The 18,688-nt window shown below is 42.0% G+C and overlaps 1 protein-coding gene across 8 annotated transcripts in view; it reads right to left on the minus strand.

Annotated features, from left to right (window-relative positions):
• The window catches only part of VPS13D (vacuolar protein sorting 13 homolog D), a 255,125-nt gene that overhangs the window by 11,299 nt on the left and 225,138 nt on the right, over positions 1-18,688 (minus strand). For 6 of the 8 annotated variants that reach the window (XM_082380826.1, XM_082380821.1, XM_082380828.1 and 3 more), the window contains one exon: positions 7,999-8,130. In XM_082380826.1, the coding sequence (XP_082236952.1) occupies positions 7,999-8,130 (132 nt within the window). Of the gene's footprint in view, positions 1-6,858; positions 6,975-7,998; positions 8,131-18,688 lie in introns of those variants that run through there. The other 2 variants (XM_082380829.1, XR_014241483.1) reach the window with 2 other exon arrangements.

The raw sequence follows: 18,688 nt of genomic DNA on the forward strand, positions 1-18,688 counted from the left end.
GAAGAAAAGGACCTACAAAAACAAACCCAAAACAATTAACAAAATGGTCATAGGAACATACATATCGATAATTACCTTAAACGTGAATGGATTAAATGCCCCAACCAAAAGACATAGACTGGCTGAATGGATACAAAAACAAGACCCATATATATGCTGTCTACAAGAGACCCACTTTAGACCTAGGGACACATACAGACTGAAAGTGAGGGGATGGAAAAAGATATTCCATGCAAATGGAAATCAAAAGAAAGCTGGAGTAGCTATACTCATATCAGATAAAATAGACTTTAAAATAAAGAATGTTAAAAGAGACAAGGAAGGACACTACATAATGATCCAGGGATCAATCCATGAAGAAGATATAACAATTATAAATATATATGCACCCAACATAGGAGCACCTCAATACATAAGGCAACTGCTAACAGCTATAAAAGAGGAAATCGACAGTAACACAATAATAGTGGGGGACTTTAACACTCCACTTACACCAATGGACAGATCATCCAAAATGAAAATAAATAAGGAAACAGAAGCTTTAAATGACACAATAGACCAGATAGATTTAATTGATATATATAGGACATTCCATCCAAAAACAGCAGATTACACGTTCTTCTCAAGTGCGCACGGAACATTCTCCAGGATAGATCACATCTTGGGTCACAAATCAAGCCTCAGTAAATTTAAGAAAATTGAAATCATATCAAGCATCTTTTCTGACCACAACGCTATGAGATTAGAAATGAATTACAGGGAAAAAAACGGAAAAAGGACAAACACATGGAGGCTAAACAATACGTTACTAAATAACCAAGAGATCACTGAAGAAATCAAAGAGGAAATAAAAAAATACCTAGAGACAAATGACAATGAAAACACAACGACCCAAAACCTATGGGATGCAGCAAAAGCGGTTCTAAGAGGGAAGTTTATAGCTATACAAGCCTACCTCAAGAAACAAGAAAAATCTCAAGTAAACAATCTAACCTTACACCTAAAGAAACTAGAGAAAGAAGAACAAACAAAACCCACAGTTAGCAGAAGGAAAGAAATCATAAAGATCAGAGCAGAAATAAATGAAATAGAAACAAAGAAAACAATAGCAAAGATCAATAAAACTAAAAGTTGGTTCTTTGAGAAGATAAACAAAATTGATAAGCCATTAGCCAGACTCATCAAGAAAAAGAGGGAGAGGACTCAAATCAATAAAATCAGAAATGAAAAAGGAGAAGTTACCACAGACACCGCAGAAATACAAAGCATCCTAAGAGACTACTACAAGCAACTTTACGCCAATAAAATGGACAACCTGGAAGAAATGGACAAATTCTTAGAAAGGTATAACCTTCCAAGACTGAACCAGGAAGAAACAGAAAATATGAACAGACCAATCACAAGTAATGAAATTGAAACTGTGATTAAAAATCTTCCAACAAACAAAAGTCCAGGACCAGATGGCTTCACAGGTGAATTCTATCAAACATTTAGAGAAGAGCTAACACCCATCCTTCTCAAACTCTTCCAAAAAATTGCAGAGGAAGGAACACTCCCAAACTCCTTCTATGAGGCCACCATCACCCTGATACCAAAACCAGACAAAGACACTACAAAAAAAGAAAATTACAGACCAATATCACTGATGAATATAGATGCAAAAATCCTCAACAAAATACTAGCAAACAGAATCCAACAACACATTAAAAGGATCATACACCACGATCAAGTGGGATTTATCCCAGGGATGCAAGGATTCTTCAATATACGCAAATCAATGTGATACACCATATTAACAAATTGAAGAATAAAAACCATATGATCATCTCAATAGATGCAGAAAAAGCTTTTGACAAAATTCAACACCCATTTCTGATAAAAACTCTCCAGAAAGTGGGCATAGAGGGAAACTACCTCAACATAATAAAGGCCATATATGACAAACCCACAGCAAACATCATTCTCAATGGTGAAAAACTGAAAGCATTTCCTCTAAGATCAGGAACGAGACAAGGATGTCCACTCTCACCACTATTATTCAACATAGTTCTGGAAGCCCTAGCCACGGCAATCAGAGAAGAAAAAGAAATAAAAGGAATACAAATTGGAAAGGAAGAAGTAAAACTTTCACTGTTTGCGGATGACATGATACTATACATAGAGAATCCTAAAACTGCCACCAGAAAACTGCTAGAGCTAATTAATGAATATGGTAAAGTTGCAGGATACAAAATTAATGCACAGAAATCTCTTGCATTCCTATACACTAATGATGAAAAATCTGAAAGAGAAATTATGGAAACACTCCCATTTACCACTGCAACAAAAAGAATAAAATACCTAGGAATAAACCTACCTAGGGAGACAAAAGACCTGTATGCAGAAAACTATAAGACACTGATGAAAGAAATTAAAGATCATACTAACAGATGGAGAGATATACCATGTTCTTGGATTGGAAGAATCAACATTGTGAAAATGAGTATACTACCCAAAGCAATCTACAGATTCAATGCAATCCCTATCAAATTACCAATGGCATTTTTTACGGAGCTAGAACAAATCATCTTAAAATTTGTATGGAGACACAAAAGACCCCGAATAGCCAAAGCAGTCTTGAGGCAAAAAAATGGAGCTGGAGGAATCAGACTCCCAGACTTCAGACTATACTACAAAGCTACAGTAATCAAGACAATATGGTACTGGCACAAAAACAGAAACATAGATCAATGGAACAAGATAGAAAGCCCAGAGATTAACCCACGCACCTATGGTCAACTAATCTATGACAAAGGAGGCAAAGATATACAATGGAGAAAAGACAGTCTCTTCAATAAGTGGTGCTGGGAAAACTGGACAGCTACATGTAAAAGAATGAAATTAGAATACTCCCTAACACCATACACAAAAATAAACTCAAAATGGATTAGAGACCTAAATATAAGACTGGACACTATAAAACTCTTAGAGGAAAACATAGGAAGAACACTCTTTGACATAAATCATAGCAAGATCTTTTTTGATCCACCTCCTAGAGTAATGGAAATAAAAACAAAAATAAACAAGTGGGACCTAATGAAACTTCAAAGCTTTTGCACAGCAAAGGAAACCATAAACAAGACAAAAAGACAACCCTCAGAATGGGAGAAAATATTTGCAAATGAATCAACGGACAAAGGATTAATCTCCAAAATATATAAACAGCTCATTCAGCTCAATATCAAAGAAACAAACACCCCAATCCAAAAATGGGCAGAAGACCTAAATAGACATTTCTACAAAGAAGACATACAGACGGCCACGAAGCACATGAAAAGATGCTCAACATCACTAATTATTAGAGAAATGCAAATCAAAACTACAATGAGGTATCACCTCACTCCTGTTAGAATGGGCATCATCAGAAAATCTACAAACAACAAATGCTGGAGAGGGTGTGGAGAAAAGGGAACCCTCTTGCACTGTTGGTGGGAATGTAAATTGATACAGCCACTATGGAGAACAATATGGAGGTTCCTTAAAAAACTAAAAATAGAATTACCATATGACCCAGCAATCCCACTACTGGGCATATCCCCAGAGAAAACCGTAATTCAAAAAGACACATGCACCCGAATGTTCATTGCAGCACTATTTACAATAGCCAGGTCATGGAAGCAACCTAAATGCCCATCAACAGACGAATGGATAAAGAAGATGTGGTACATATATACAATGGAATATTACTCAGCCATAAAAAGGAACGAAATTGAGTCATTTGTTGAGACGTGGATGGATCTAGAGACTGTCATACAGAGTGAAGTAAGTCAGAAAGAGAAAAACAAATATCGTATATTAATGCATGTATGTGGAACCTAGAAAAATGGTACAGATGAGCCAGTTTGCAGGGCAGAAGTTGAGACACAGATGTAGAGAATGGACATATGGACACCAAGGGGGGAAAACTGCGGTGAGGTGGGGATGGTGGTGTGCTGAATTGGGCAATTGGGATTGACATGTATACACTGATGTGTATAAAATTGATGCCTAATAAGAACCTGCAGTATAAAAAAACAAACAAAACGACTAATACTAAACTTTCATTGGGTTATTTGTATGGAAATATGTTAATATAAATGTTTCAGACATTACATGAAATTTCTAAAAATCTTATATTTGTATTTGTATGGAAATATGTTAATATAAATGTTTCAGACATTACATGAAATTTCTAAAAATCTTATATTTGTATTTGTATGGAAATATGTATGGAAATATGTTAATATAAATGTTTCAGACATTGCATGAAATTTCTAAAAATCTTATATGTTCTGGTATAATGTTATAAGTAATAATCCTAGTTATTACTTTAAAATGTATATCTCAGAAATAACTAATTTTCTTGTCAACTGCATTATTATGAACTTTCATCAAATCTTTAACCGTGGTCATTTTTAAGTCTTTTGTCATTTACAGACAGTTCTGGGTGTACTCTGATGATTTTCCAAATATGTTCCTATAAAAGGGTTTCATCTTCAAGAAATTCATGGAAAAGACTCTGACAAGTACAGGTTTCTGGTAACTGACTGTACTGCTGAACTGAATGAATAAGCATTTTCAGAACTCTAATGAAAAACTGATGAACTCATAAAAGTGCTAACAAAAGATCAAGATGAAAAAAAAAATTAATTACATGGGACTGAGTGAACTGATGAGGATGAGTATAATTTGTGTGACTTTCTGTCTGAATTAAAAAAAAAAAAAAAAAATCCCACAAGGACTCAGAGGCGAAGAATATACAAATCAATTTTCACTGCGAAGTAAAGGAGCTGTTACAGTGAAGGATTACTGGACTGAGTGTCAATATTATGACATAGTATGAGTGTGTTTCATGTTTGGTAATTGCAATCATTGTTGCTTTTGTTGTGGTCATCCATGTACAATGCTTGGTGTCAGTCTATTTATCTCTTGTAAAAATAAAATACAGTGTGTGTGTGTGAAAAAAAAAAAAAAATTGGGATAGAGAACTGAAAGCTTCTTTTTTAAAGCATAAAATATCTAAAAAAAAAAAAATCTCACAAATACTATTTCCTAAAACTACATTTTAAAAATATAATCTAATTGTCAAATAAACTCCAAAAAACAGTATGTTTGGGCAGCGACTTAGGGTCAAGTGCATTGCTTGTAAGCACCTTTTTGGAAAAGGTAAAGAGCCACCCTAGTGCTTACATTGCTAGTATGTAACTTGGTCTGTGATGGTGTATTGGAAATAAAATAGGTACTTCTTTCTTTCTTTCTTTCTTTTTTTTTTTAAATGAGAATGAGGTTTCTGGCTACAGACTAGACACTAGTTACAGAGAAAAATTAATTCAATAAATAGAACAAATTTCACTTTAACATCATCTTAACCCAGGATCCGATTTCAGAACCAAACTTAAGAAAAATGGAAAGTAATGGCAATTTTGTAACATATCAGAGTAATATTTGATTCATTCGAAACTGAAGCCTTTTCAGTTGGCCAGGCCTTAAATCATATGTCAGCAACTATCTTTTTAATACTAATTAATTAAATAAAATAAAAAATTAAATGAAACTTGATCTGGGAGAACAAAGTTGAAGTAACCATGGCATTGTGGACTTCGCGGGGTTTTCACTACATCAGGAAGTAATTACACAATATTTTCCAGAAGTGAAACCGTGAGTCTAACTGGAAAAAAATGTGGAAACATTTAGTTAGAACAGTAGGGCAAGGTATTAAAGAGCCTTTTAAGGGGTTAACTCTGAAGGAAAATATGCAAATAATTGGGTCTTTAAACATGTTTTTAATTACAATTCCAGGATAAAAGTCAGGTATTCTATGGCACTCCTGTGCTTCTCCTGAAAACGCCTTTCTTGCAGAGCGATGCCTCCAACATTCACGTCACCGTGAAGACCCAGCCTGACAACCGAGGATACTTCAGAGAAACATTTGCCAGGTCCCCGATGACTTCTTCCCTGTACACTGAGGAAGGCTACGGTCATGTGGCTTCTTCAACATTCACTGGCAAGATTCAACCCACAAACTTGGATAGAGACACATGGTTTTCATCTTAAGAGTCAAAAGTCATTCACGCCAACATCTTTTCCTAGTTCTTATGAATTTCAAGAGTTTCATGAAATCTGTTTTACTGACTTCATTTTGATTTCGGTTTTCAGCTTTCCCTGGCTCTGTTTTCAATGCATGTATCTCACTGGGAGCAAGCCTATGGTAGCTGTAGTACACAATTTCTCCCTGTGTTCTTGGCATATGTCATCCTACTGAAAATGAATTTCACAAGGACCAAGGTTTGACTTGAAAATGAATTTCACAAGGTTTCACTTGAATAAGGGTGAGTGGGAAAGAAAATTAAAAGCACAACGTACAATAACTTTCCAACCATCATTAATTCAACAAATATTTGTTGAGTGCCTAGTATGTGCCAGGCACTGTTCCATGTACTGAGGATTCTTCAATGAATGGAACAGACAAAAACGGCGGCCCTCATGGAGCTGCCATTCTAGTAGACTCTGCACCATGTCCCGCTACACCTGACGAACGACTCTCTGAGCCTCCGATCCAAAGGCCAAAAGTTACATCAGCAAAGTGGTATATAGGGCAGGCATGGCACCAAATCCGCGCCGAAGGCAGGCAGGAATATAAAGCCCTCCCTGGAGTGAAAACTGGGGATTCTGGTTATTGGAGTGATGGCCAGAGCTGAGGCTAGACTAAAAGAGCAGACAGATGTATGCTATGGACAGAATTATGTCCCCACCTATTTGGAGCAAGGAAGTAATGAAGGTTAAATGAGGTCATAAGGGTGGGGCCCTGATTCTATAGGAGACACCAGAGATCTTGCTCACCCTTTCTCTGCCATGTGAGGACACAGCCAGAAGGTGGCCATCTGCAAGCCGGGAAGAGAGCCTTCACCAGGAACCAACTCAGCCAGCACCTTGATCTTGGACTTCCCAGCCTCAGACTATGAGAAATAATTTTTTGTTGTTTAAGTCACTCAGTCGACGGTATTTTGTTATGGCAGCCGGAGCTGACTATGATAATGTAATACACCTCCATCACTGAGAGACTTTCCAATAACACTGCAGGGAGCTTGAGTTACAAAAAACACATTTAGGAAGATGCCATCCCACGCAGCAAGCAACAGATGAATTCTGGATTTGGCTTTTGATATCCCCGTTCAAATACTGCTACAAAACTATGAGATGAGGTTAGCTTAACAGCATTTCTGACAATGACACTGAAGGCTCTCCTGAGAGCTAACCTCTACTTCAGATATCCTCCATCAACCAAAAAACATTCATGGTCCTCTGAACCCTCCCTAGCTTGCTTTATCTTACGAGAGAGAAATAAGCATTAAGAGAAATTAAACTAGTATTTTGCTACTTATCAGGCAGAACTAACTGCTTTCTCTGGACTGTGGTTCTAACACCTGTTTAGGTTACAGAGCATTTTATGCTAAAAGAGTCTCTGCAGAATATCCTAAAATAGCGATATACTGAATTCTACCACATCAACTAGGAAAAACTTCACTAACTGAAAATATAACAAGGTCCTAAGTATATAAGGCTCCACATTCAAAGAATAACAAACCAACCTTAAGAACACTGCATTTCCGAAATTTTCAGCTACCAGTTGTTTGTTGTTTATCTGTTTTGTTTTACTAGCATTCTGCAGCAAACAACAAAACACCAAAGTTTAGGAAAGTTTTACAGGGCAAAAAACCTTTAGATTGAGAACATTTTATCTTCTCTTTTTGAACTAATTAGAAGGAGACTGCCAACGTTAAGGTCCCGCTATGGAACTCAGTTTGAGAACCACTGTTATATCCGAATCTATAAAACGTCTGGGCCAAGGAATCTTGTTGACCAGTCCCAAGGCCTAAGAGTCACGCTGATACTCAGATCGGATAGGAACTTCTCAGACTCAAAGCCAGAAAAGACAACCTGGTGAACCCAAAGGGCTGGTTTCCCATGGCTCCAACTTACAATTCGTCTTGTACGTTGTCTGTGAGTTTGAAGAGGCGCTCCTGCCCTTCGGCCTGGCTCTCAGAATAGCGGCGAAGCAGGCCCTGGGGCCCTGCGCAGCACCGTGGTTTCCGTGCCCTCTGGGCTCGGGTCCTAGGTGGGGAAACGGACAAAAAGCAAAGAGGTTAAGGGTTACACGTCAAAATGATTTCCCTTCCTGCCTCGTCTGAGATAAAAACCCCACTTAATACAGGACATACTCTAAATCTGGTGACCGGAACTAAACCACCTTTAGCACCACCCGTGAATGCGCTAGAAGAAAGTGGTCAAAGGCCCCAATTCTGAACAAGACCCTCACCGCTGCCACTTTCTAGCTATGTGATCATGGACAAGGCAGTTAACTTCTTCAACGCTCAGTTCCAGTTCTCTCTGTAAAATAGGATGATGACACCTACCTCACAGGACTGCCGTGAAGATCAAACAAAATCATGCCCATCAAGCCCATGTTTGACAGAATGTAGGCTATCCACTAACAGTGGCTCTTGTTATTGTTATTACTACTGGACTTCCACTTGGTCACACTCTATTTTTCTAGGAATCTCTTCAGGAGAGGCACCTCTGGACTTGTAAAGGGTCAGGAAGAAGAGTGAGAGGCTTTGGGCATGAGTCAGAACACACCAAGCTTCTCAGCTTCTTCTAGGATGAGCTCAGCTGCCTGGGTGTAGGGTGAGGGACACAGGGATCACGGGAGGGAGAGAGAAGGCTCCACGGACTGGTCCCAGGCCACAGTCTGGGATTCTGCAGCGGCTCTCACTCATGGCCCTCAGCTGTCCGTTGCCCAAAGGAATCTGCTTTGCTATGGCTTTCAGGGTAGGCTGATGTTGTCTTTTTCCACAAACCATATACAGGGTAATTGATAAGTACTTTTTGGTGTTTTCCTAGAAACAGGAGTCCATATTTGTTTTGGAAAGGCTGTGCATATTTCAGATGACTGATAAGAGTGTGCCTGGTCTGTCCTCGGCCTTGTACTTGGTGTACTTTTCATTATTTGTTCCTGGATTCCATTGAAGCAAAACACCCCTCTCTAGACATATCTACAAGCGAGGCCTAGGCTTACACACTGAATCAGCACTCCAGGATCGTGTGCTAACAGCAGTGGAAAGACTTACTTGCAAGGGCAGAGAAGTGCCTGGTGGGTGAATCAGGGTAAAGATATGGACAGAAAGAGTCAGCGGGTTAGCTGCAAACCTGGGACGACGCAAAGCCCTCCTGGGCCCATGTCAACACTCCGCCTATCAGGCCACACTGCCTCAAGTCCCAGACCTCGGTAATGCTTGATATGGGCTGGAAAACCAGACATCCAGTGATAATGTTGTAAAAGTTCAGTAATAAGGATGCCCCAAGTACTACTAATTGTGTTCTCCAAGTGAGACTAAAAAGAAGTTTCGACCATCTGCACAAAGGGAATGGGTAAACAACCCAATTTTATTGATATGATATCAATATATTCACATATTCCTGCTGGGCACAGTCTCAATTCCTTCTTCAGGACTGAGGCCCACTGCTGGTTGTTTAGATCCCAACTACTGGTTGAAAATACGGAGGGCAGTGTAGAGAGCCACTCACAGGGTTCACCCCTCATAGGGAAGCTTGACAACTGCTGGTGTAAGGATGCTGGCAAAACACTGTGAGTGAGAGAAACCCAGCGGAAGGAGCGTGGTGTACTTTTCCAGGTAGTTGAGTCCTGTTCTTATCTCCTTGCCCAGCGAAACATCGACTGTCATTTCAAACACTGTTCCGGACAGGCTAAAAAAGTATCTTTTCCCCAAGGCACCCCTGAAGCTCCTGAAAGAGGCCCGGGCACTGTGGCAGAAGCCCAAAGGCCCCAGGAAGATGTGACAGGCCTGCTCCTCCTCGTCTTTCAGTGTAATGTTTCATCCTGACTCCCCGATCTACTGGGAGGTTCAGAGGCTCAACTTCCACATGCATCCCAAATCTCGCTCTTTCTCCATCTCTCTCATAACTGACAAATGATCTCTGGATTTGTAACGGATTGTTACTATAGTCTTATAACTTATTCTTCCTGTTTCCACTCCTGTCCATTCTCCTCACAGGAACGAGAATGACCCTTTCAAAAACAAGTCAGATTCGGTCATGTGCTCCAAACACATTTGCTTCACATCCCATGTAGATAAAATACTTGCTTATCTGCCTCCCCAACTGGCTGCAAACTATCTTCCCATTTCCAAGGTCCTCCATCCGTGATCAACCACACACCGAGGGAAGGTTGGATACAGTGTTCAGATCCTGTTGCTTGGAGGAGCTCAGCGCGGCATTCAAGGCTCGCTGTTCACACAGATACAGGAGAGTGAGCGAGCTCAACTTTGCCGTAGGAGGAAACGAAGTCTCTCTTGTGGTCTTATAAATATAGGGAATACTTCTAGAAGGGGTGGTTTAGACATACTGTCACTAGAAACAGAGAGCTGGATTAAAGGAATTCTTCCCATAATCCCCTACTTCCTTATCATTGTTGGAATCCGAAAAACTATTCTTTCTTCTCCAAAACTCAACTAAAATGTTAAATTCTGAGGTCCAAGTTGAGAGGCTGGGGAGTGTGTGGGTTAAAACCATTTGTACGTGAACAAATTTAGTCCCAGACTTAAGGCAGCAGTAAGTTTAACGTGATATTCTTCAGTGCAGGCCACTGTGTGACGGGACAGTTTTCTTCATATACTGATGATGGCACAGAAAATTCAAGTAACCCTTTGAAACCAGTGTGGCTCCACGTGGTGGTAATCCTAACTTTGTTCACTTTGGGATTCAGTAGTACAATGTTGGCATCTGAAAAACAGCTGTTAAGTGACTGTTCTTAAGTCACTTTCATGTACGTTCCAGTGAGCCTATGAGCATTTGGAAGGAAAGAACTCGATTCGTTTTTGTTGTAAATTGGACTTTAGGACTAGATGCATCATTATCCTCCGTTTAGGGCCCACTATCATCATTGGCCTTTTATCCATTTTAAATGATATAATAAACATCTTTGAAACCACTGTCCCTAGCACGAAAACCCCACTGTTTGACCATAACTCGAATCCTATCTGTGTGGTCCTCTGCTGCCCCCTCCCCCTCCCTGTTCCTCTTTCTCCTTCCTCTTCTATCTGAGATAGCCACTACTCTGAATCTTGTACTTATCGTTCCTTTCCTTTTCTTCTGCACGTAGTCTTATCACATTTCAAAGTATGTTCTGGTATAGTAGTCCTGTTACCTTCTCTGGTTTTGTTTTGGGCTTCTGAAAAAGGATGGCACTGCCTTTTTATGTTTTGGGACTTACTTCTTCCTCCTTGAAGTCATATTGCTAAGATTCAATCATTCTTTTGTGTGCAGCTACAATTCATTAATTGTACCGTCTTATAATTATTCCACTGTATGAATATACCATCATTCAGCCAGCTTCCTGTTGATGGCACATGGATCATTTCCAGGTTTTGCTATTACAAAGAATGCTGCTGTGTACATTCCTGTACCTGTCTCCTGGTGACCCTGGGCAAGAGTTTCTTTGGGTATATATCTAGGAGGTGTTTGCTGGACACACACACACAGGGCATGAATGTTCACCTAACAAGATAACTGAAGTTGTTTTCAGAGAGGCTGACCCAGTTTACACCCCCACCAACAATGCACTTCAGAGAGCCTGGTAAACGGTACACCTTCCAACACTTGGTACCGTCCAGGACAGCACTGTCCAGGACACAGCCACCGGCCATGCGTAGCTACTAACACTTGAAATGTGGCCAGTGTGACTAAGGAACTGGATTTAAATTTTTTCATTTAAATTAACTCAAATTTAAATTGTGTATTAGATAGCACTAGTCTAGCCCCTTAAATTTTTGCTACTTGAATGGGTATAAAATAGCATCTTGTCTTCTCACGCCCACCTTCCCCTTTCAACCTACAGCATGATGGAGTCCATTAAAGAAGTGGCGCAGACGTGAAGCCTGCCCACAGGCACCAGAGCAGCAAGATCAGCTTCCACGCCACCCTGCCTGTCACTGCTGTCACTGCCGGGCCGTCCTCAGACCATCCTCTGGCTTCCTCTGGTTGCCTTGCTCCTTCTCTCACGATCACCTTCACTGTCAAGACCTGCTGCCTCTTGGGCAGGGTCTTGGGACCACCATCCTGGGGATAACGCATCATTAAACAAGAGGTGGCAAAACTCCACCCACTCACCTCTCATTAGCTGACAGCGTCTCTCACTAACACTCAACACAAAAGAGAGTTTACAGCCGAGTCTGCTTAGTGCATATGCAGCAACTGTGCCTCCACAAACCTTTGTTTAGCCGAAGGGCTGTGGTGCACTTAATTGCTGCCAGCTGGGGGTCTGTCGGCCATTTTAAGCCCTCAGCTGCTGCGGTTTAGAAATTTCACAGCGTATAGAAAGAAGCAGGCCTTCCAGTCAACCAGCTAATCCAAAATGTCAGCACCAAACGAACTTGGGCTTTGAACTCCATGCAAATGTCAGGGAGTTGGCTGTACAGCATGGACGACTCTCCCCCCGGGGGAAGGGGCTGCTGATACAGTGGCTGATACACTGCAGATACCCACCTAGTGGGAGAGATCAATACAGAGCAAGTTTGCATCTGGCCACTGCTATCTGACATACACTGGAGCCAAAGCCAAAGATCAGAGTAATGAAAACAATCCCTGCCATTTTCTTGAAGCAACAGTAAATCCAAACAAGGTGACACAGGGAGATCTAACCAATTCCATTCTCTTGGTTGATCCTGCCTTTCAGCCTGAGGGTCAACAGTTGGCCAGCTATTATTTGTTCTTTGCTTCTATAATGAGTAACTATGTCATAGTTCTATTAGTTGAAGACAGATGTTGTACACACATACTCATAGCCCTGTACAGCTTGAGTTAAGATATTAGTCGGTTGAGGAATCTGTCATGGCCAATGTCTATCAACCAAGCGAAGTTCAAAAATAATCAGTAAATGAGGAGAAAGTGTGTGTGTCAAACACGTGACTTCCTAGCTTAATAGAATGTTTATTCAGCTGATGACTGCCATCTTCCTTAGGGGCTGTGTGTGCTCACCCCAACAAAGTGATGGACTGTTCTTGCATTTACTTTACATGTGTGTCCGAGACTTTTGTTTTAATTAAATATTTAACCTATATATACTGTGCTGGACTGAGCACAAATAATTAGGCTGAGAAGGTCAACCCAGACTATCTCTTTAAATACTACCTGCTGATGAATGACAGCTACAAGACACAGCAAGCCCCCTACCTACGAAACTTCAAGTTGCGAACTTTCAAAGATGCGAACGTGCGTTCCATCAACATCAGGCGTGAGTGAAACTGCAGCTTGCCCTCCGTCTCCTATTGCTGACGATCCTTCAGCTCTACCATCTCCCACCTCCTCTCCCTCTTCCAGTCAGTAACTCTTCTTGCCTGTTCACTCAATGCCAGCCCCTGTACGCCAGCTGTTGTACTGTACTACTGTACTTTTCAAGGTACTGTAAGACTAAAAATGTTTTATTTTTTGTGTTTCTTTTTTATGTATGATAGTGTGAAAAGTATTATAAACCTATTACAGTACAGTACTGTATAGCCAATTGTGTTAGTTGGGTACCTAGGCTGACTTTGTTGGACTTAAGAACGAATTGGGCTTACGAACGTGCTCTCAAAGCGGAATTCGTTCGTATGTAGGGGACTTACTGTACCGGAATTCTTGACGGAATGGTTCAGTCAAACATTTGTCAGTTCTCTAAAAGGAACTCAACAGACTCTCGCAACAGCACTCTCTGCACTGGAGTGCATGAACTGGTTAAAGCTTCCTCTGATACCCACCGCACTGCAGTGTCTGGACGATCACCAGGCCTGCCATGCCACGGGTGACATCTGACCTCTGACCTGTAGCCCTCTCCTCACGACTGCATCCACTTCCAAAGACTAAGTGGAAAAGCACTTCTTCTCCACTAACACATTTCACTCCTTTCGGTGCAAACTGCAATCAGAGAAGACTACTAGAGGATGGAAACCTCTGAAGTCAGGCTCAGTTCACAAGAGAAACTCTTCCCCATAGTTGCGTGACAAACAGAATGCCACTTTCTAGAACCTGCTCAGAGGTAGTATTCCACCCATAGGAATTCTAGACAGGATGCCACTTTCTAGAACCTGCTCAGGGGTAGTATTCCACCCACAGGTTTAGTGATAACCTCTGAGCTCTGGCTACGTTAAATCTTGAACCAAGAAAATTGGACCAAATGTCCAACGACAGTTTGGATTTTGAACACATGAAAAAAAAAAAAGGTTGGGCAGGAAGCAACCCTCTGTCAGTAGAGGTAAATGAATTACTAACTGAGCCTTGGGACTGGCCTCTGCCTGCCTCTGCCCCCATGCCCACCCCATTTAATGAACACACAGGCCGCACTAGGCCTTTAGGAAGACAGAGGTGAATGGAGTTTCCAGGGAGCTTCCTGGAGCCTAATGGAGGAGAAACAGAAACGCAATTATAACGCAGCAGGGGAGCCCTAGGATAGAGGGAGTGTAATACGACGGCTGGGTTTGAATCCCACTTCCACCGTTTACAAATTGTGACCTACGGCCAGTTGTGTAACCTCTTGGAGCCTTGGTTTCCTCATCTATAACATGGGGATTCTAATGGGGTTGTTGTGAGGAGTCAGTCAGTATGTGTACAGTGTAACAGTGTAACAGTGCCTGGTACGTAATAAGCGCTCGATAAAATGCTACAGATCATGATGACGACAACGATGATGATGTATCTGCAGAGGATGCCATGGGTGCCCGAGAGGGGCCCTAACCTAGCTTAGCCTCGGCGGCTGAAACCCAAGGTGGGCTAGGATCCAACATCCAATCTTTCCCTCTTAGTTTTCTTATTGGGGAAACTGCCTCAAACTGAAATATTCCCCTTTCCCTTATGCTTCCTTGTTAACATTCTACTTACCTCTCCCTAGAGTTCTGAAGTCATGCGTGTAACAACACATAAAATCTCATACTGTATTGTTGCCACTGAAAATGTGGGAAAGACGTTGATCCATGAAACCGTTAGAAATTATATTATTATTTCTGTTAAGCTTTTAGTGATTTGACATCCTGCAGTGGGGAGGACATTTCCTGGGCTGGGCTTTCTCCACAGTGGGATTCACACCTGACTTGTTTATAGGGGTCAAGGCTTCCTATAACCTAACACATGTTTGGGGGACCCCATGACATTGCAACTGTGACAGCTCGTAGGACTAATGCCAACAGATATGCCTATTGGGATTTAAACTCTAAGAACAAGACTAATTCAGAGCTTTTTTTCCCTAGTCAACTAACTGCCTCAGGGGTGAGACTACCTGCTCATGAAGCTGGGGGGAGGGGTAAGGCAGACTCGCTTCATAACGAATTCCAATCTAGTGGATAATATCATACTGAGATTATAGTCTGAGAGCCTTGGATTTCCTAAAACAACTAACTTTTGCATGCATTCTGGGTTTGCTTTGCTTTTTCAAAAAGTAGTTGACAACTTATTAGGTGGTTTGCAACTTTCAACATCACTACAAAACCAAGGCATTTAAAAACGCAAGCTTCATTTATGTTCTAAGCACAACATTCTGATTCAGAGTATGGTGCTTTATAGGAGTCTCTCAAACCATGGTCAGTTTCCCTACTAACCTGTCACCTCTAATGCCAATCCTAAGATGTTTCACATGGGCCAAAATACACAGTTTCTGGTAAACTTATTTTGTAGCTATTAAGTGCAAATGCTAATGCTAACAAGTTGATTAAATTAAACAAACCATATTATTTTCAGATTGATTTCTAGCAAATAATTACATAATCTCTTTCTTTATATGATCTACCTTCTCCCAAAAGTTGATCCCTTTTAAGAGAGGGATGAAATTTAGGAGCATGGTGGTGTAGGGAAGAACACAAATCTTTGGAAAAAGACAATCAAACTTGAATTCCTGTCCTGTCACTCATTAGCTGAGTGATCCTGAAGAAGTTACTGGATTTCTCTCAGCCTCAGTTTCCTTATCAATAAATGGGAATATAATACTTACTTGGTTAATAATGTTGAGATAATATATGAAAAGTGCACAGTACAGTGCCTGGCACAGGGTAGGTACTCATAAAAGTTTTCTCCCTCTCTCCTACCCTTATTCTGAATTACTGGGTGTCAAGTCAATTTAAAATACCAAAACACATAACTTTTAAAACTCAGATTTAAAATTTTTAGCCTGACAGCACACTATGGGAAACATGGTTTACTGGATATGTAAGGATAATTCATAAGGGGTACATCAAATGTTTGGTTATATAGGTGTTTTCTACAGGAACTACTGCCTAAGTGTTTCCTCACCTGACTTACTCCATTCACGTCTCATTTGCTTAAAGAACTTTTTAAAAGAGCTAAGAGCTAATCAATTTGTTGAGCAGCTCAACAAATTATACCAAATGTCAAATTCTTAGAATTGGAATGAACAGAGTTTTAGAATATTGCCATTAATAAAAGCTATCATAACAGAGGTTTTTAGGGATAGAACACTGTCTCTAAATGAAGTCTGCAAGATCACCTGAATACATCCAACCCCTGAAAATGGAACGGGCCTGACTGAGGGGGGGTGGGGGGCGGTGTGGGCTGTGTCCTTAGCATCCCCCCAGCCCCCGGCCTCCACACTCTGTTGCGTGAAGGGCCTCCCTCCCTCGTGACCAAAGCCAAGCAGGTCTGGGTGCTGCAGCCCTCTGAGGACCTACTTTGTGATTTGTGTGCTTTTTCAAGACCACCTATTCATTCAGTCCGGAAGTTTTATACAACCGTTTACTATCTAACAGAGAGTATTGGTGGAGGTGAGGTGGAAAAGGAGAAAGAGGGAACAGCAGAAGATGCTTCAAAAGCGGATGAGGCGGGACTTCCCTGGTGGTCCAGTGGGTAAGACTCCGCGCTCCCATTACAGGGGGCCCGGGTTCGATCCCTGGTCCGGGAACAAGATCCCGCACGCATGCAGCAACTAAGAGTTTGCATGCCGCAACTAAGAAGGCCGCATGCCACAAGGAACACCCGGTGCAGTCAAAACAAACAAACAAACAAAAAACGGATGAGGACACTGGAGATTAGCAACTGCCACGAGAATGAAAGTTCACATACAGTTGCCTCACTCACAGGGATAAACAGGGTCTGTTTCAGCCCTGAGGTTAGACTTGAGGCGGTCGAGGGAGAAACTGAGACCCTGGAAGGGTAGCGGAGCCAGCCAGCCGGTGACACAGCACACACCCTTTCTCCAGGCACCAACCTTTTCCAGGGAGGGGCCTCGTGTTCTGAATAAGCCGTGGCCTGGAGGGTGTGACGGGAGTTGAACGGAAGCCACGTGGAGCCAGAGCTTTCTGTCTCTTCCATGCATCACTGTACCCCAGCTCAATACACAGATGCTAAACGGCCAGACCGAAGGCCCCAAGCCTGTGCAGGACCGGCGGCAGGGGAGCCAGAGCTGCTGCTTCTGAGGCCGAGGCTGGAGAAGGGGCCGTCCGTCGGGGAACTCCTCCTCGAGACCCAATCGGGGAAGGGCTGGGAGTTGGTAACAACCCAGAAACCCCTGGGGCATAGGAATGCTGATCATTCCCTCGTGCACGGACACTAGAAAGTTATTGACCTGGGTCATGTTCTCCCGAGGGGGCAACTGGACAGCTGCCCGTTGGCCTCGGGGGACCATGCAACATCTGCGCTTTTCCAGGAAGGGAAAGAGCAGCAGGGCCTGGAACTCTGGAAACGGCTCAGGGGCCTGGCTCCCTACGGACGGCCCAGTCCGGTGTTGACACTCAGCACTTAAGCAACTCAGAACCTTCTGACCAAGGCGATCGATTCTCTGCACTAGCTCAAATTCCAAGGAGAACTTCCCCAAAGGATTTTTACTGTATGGCTTTCATTATTTCAGTCCCAAGTTTTAGGTTCTTTTGGCCTAGAAACATATAGGAATCAACAAATCACCTACTCCTCCTCATCTTCCTTCTGGCCAGCTGGTGCTTTTTTATTGTTTGTCCTCGAATTTAACCTGTGGCTGAGCTTTCTCAGAAGCCAAGGCCACCTCTAGGCAAATCTGCCCTCTGCAAACAACAGATGACACCTTCCCTTTCAACTTGGGCCCAACTGGCTCTGGCCCAGCGTTCCAATGCCCTCAAGACTATCTTGGATTTCTCGGGCAAAAGAAGAGACTTCTCTTTGTTCTGGCTCTTGCCACAGTGCCTGAGTATAAAGCCAGGGCAGGAATAAAGCAAGGGGAACATCCATGTGTCCGAATGGGGATTAGGTTCAATGGTGTCCTTTCTCTTTGGACAGGAAGGAAACAGAACACAAGCTGGCAGCTAAGTGATACCCTTCGGTGCCTCGATAACGGGTACGTTTCTGCCTGGTGCCATGACGTTCAACCTGGTGACAAAAGATTATTCTTTATTTGGTGATAAGAAGGTCAAGCTGCCTTATAATTAAGTGCCGCCGGTGTGAACATGAATGGGACTGACTGCCATAGTCCATCAACCCTTGGCAAACTGGTTTGTTTGGTCTGGACAGCAAACGACATTCCACACTACTGGAATTTTTTTCTCCCAGATCCCCTGCGGCCCCATCACCACCCCCCCCAAACCTTTTTTTTAAAAATTACAATCTGTTCTACTGTCTCAAGTTACATTCTGTAAATAATAAGCAACAC

Source organism: Balaenoptera borealis, assembly GCF_965194805.1.
Source record: "Balaenoptera borealis genome assembly, chromosome: 1".
NCBI lineage: Eukaryota > Metazoa > Chordata > Mammalia > Artiodactyla > Balaenopteridae > Balaenoptera > Balaenoptera borealis.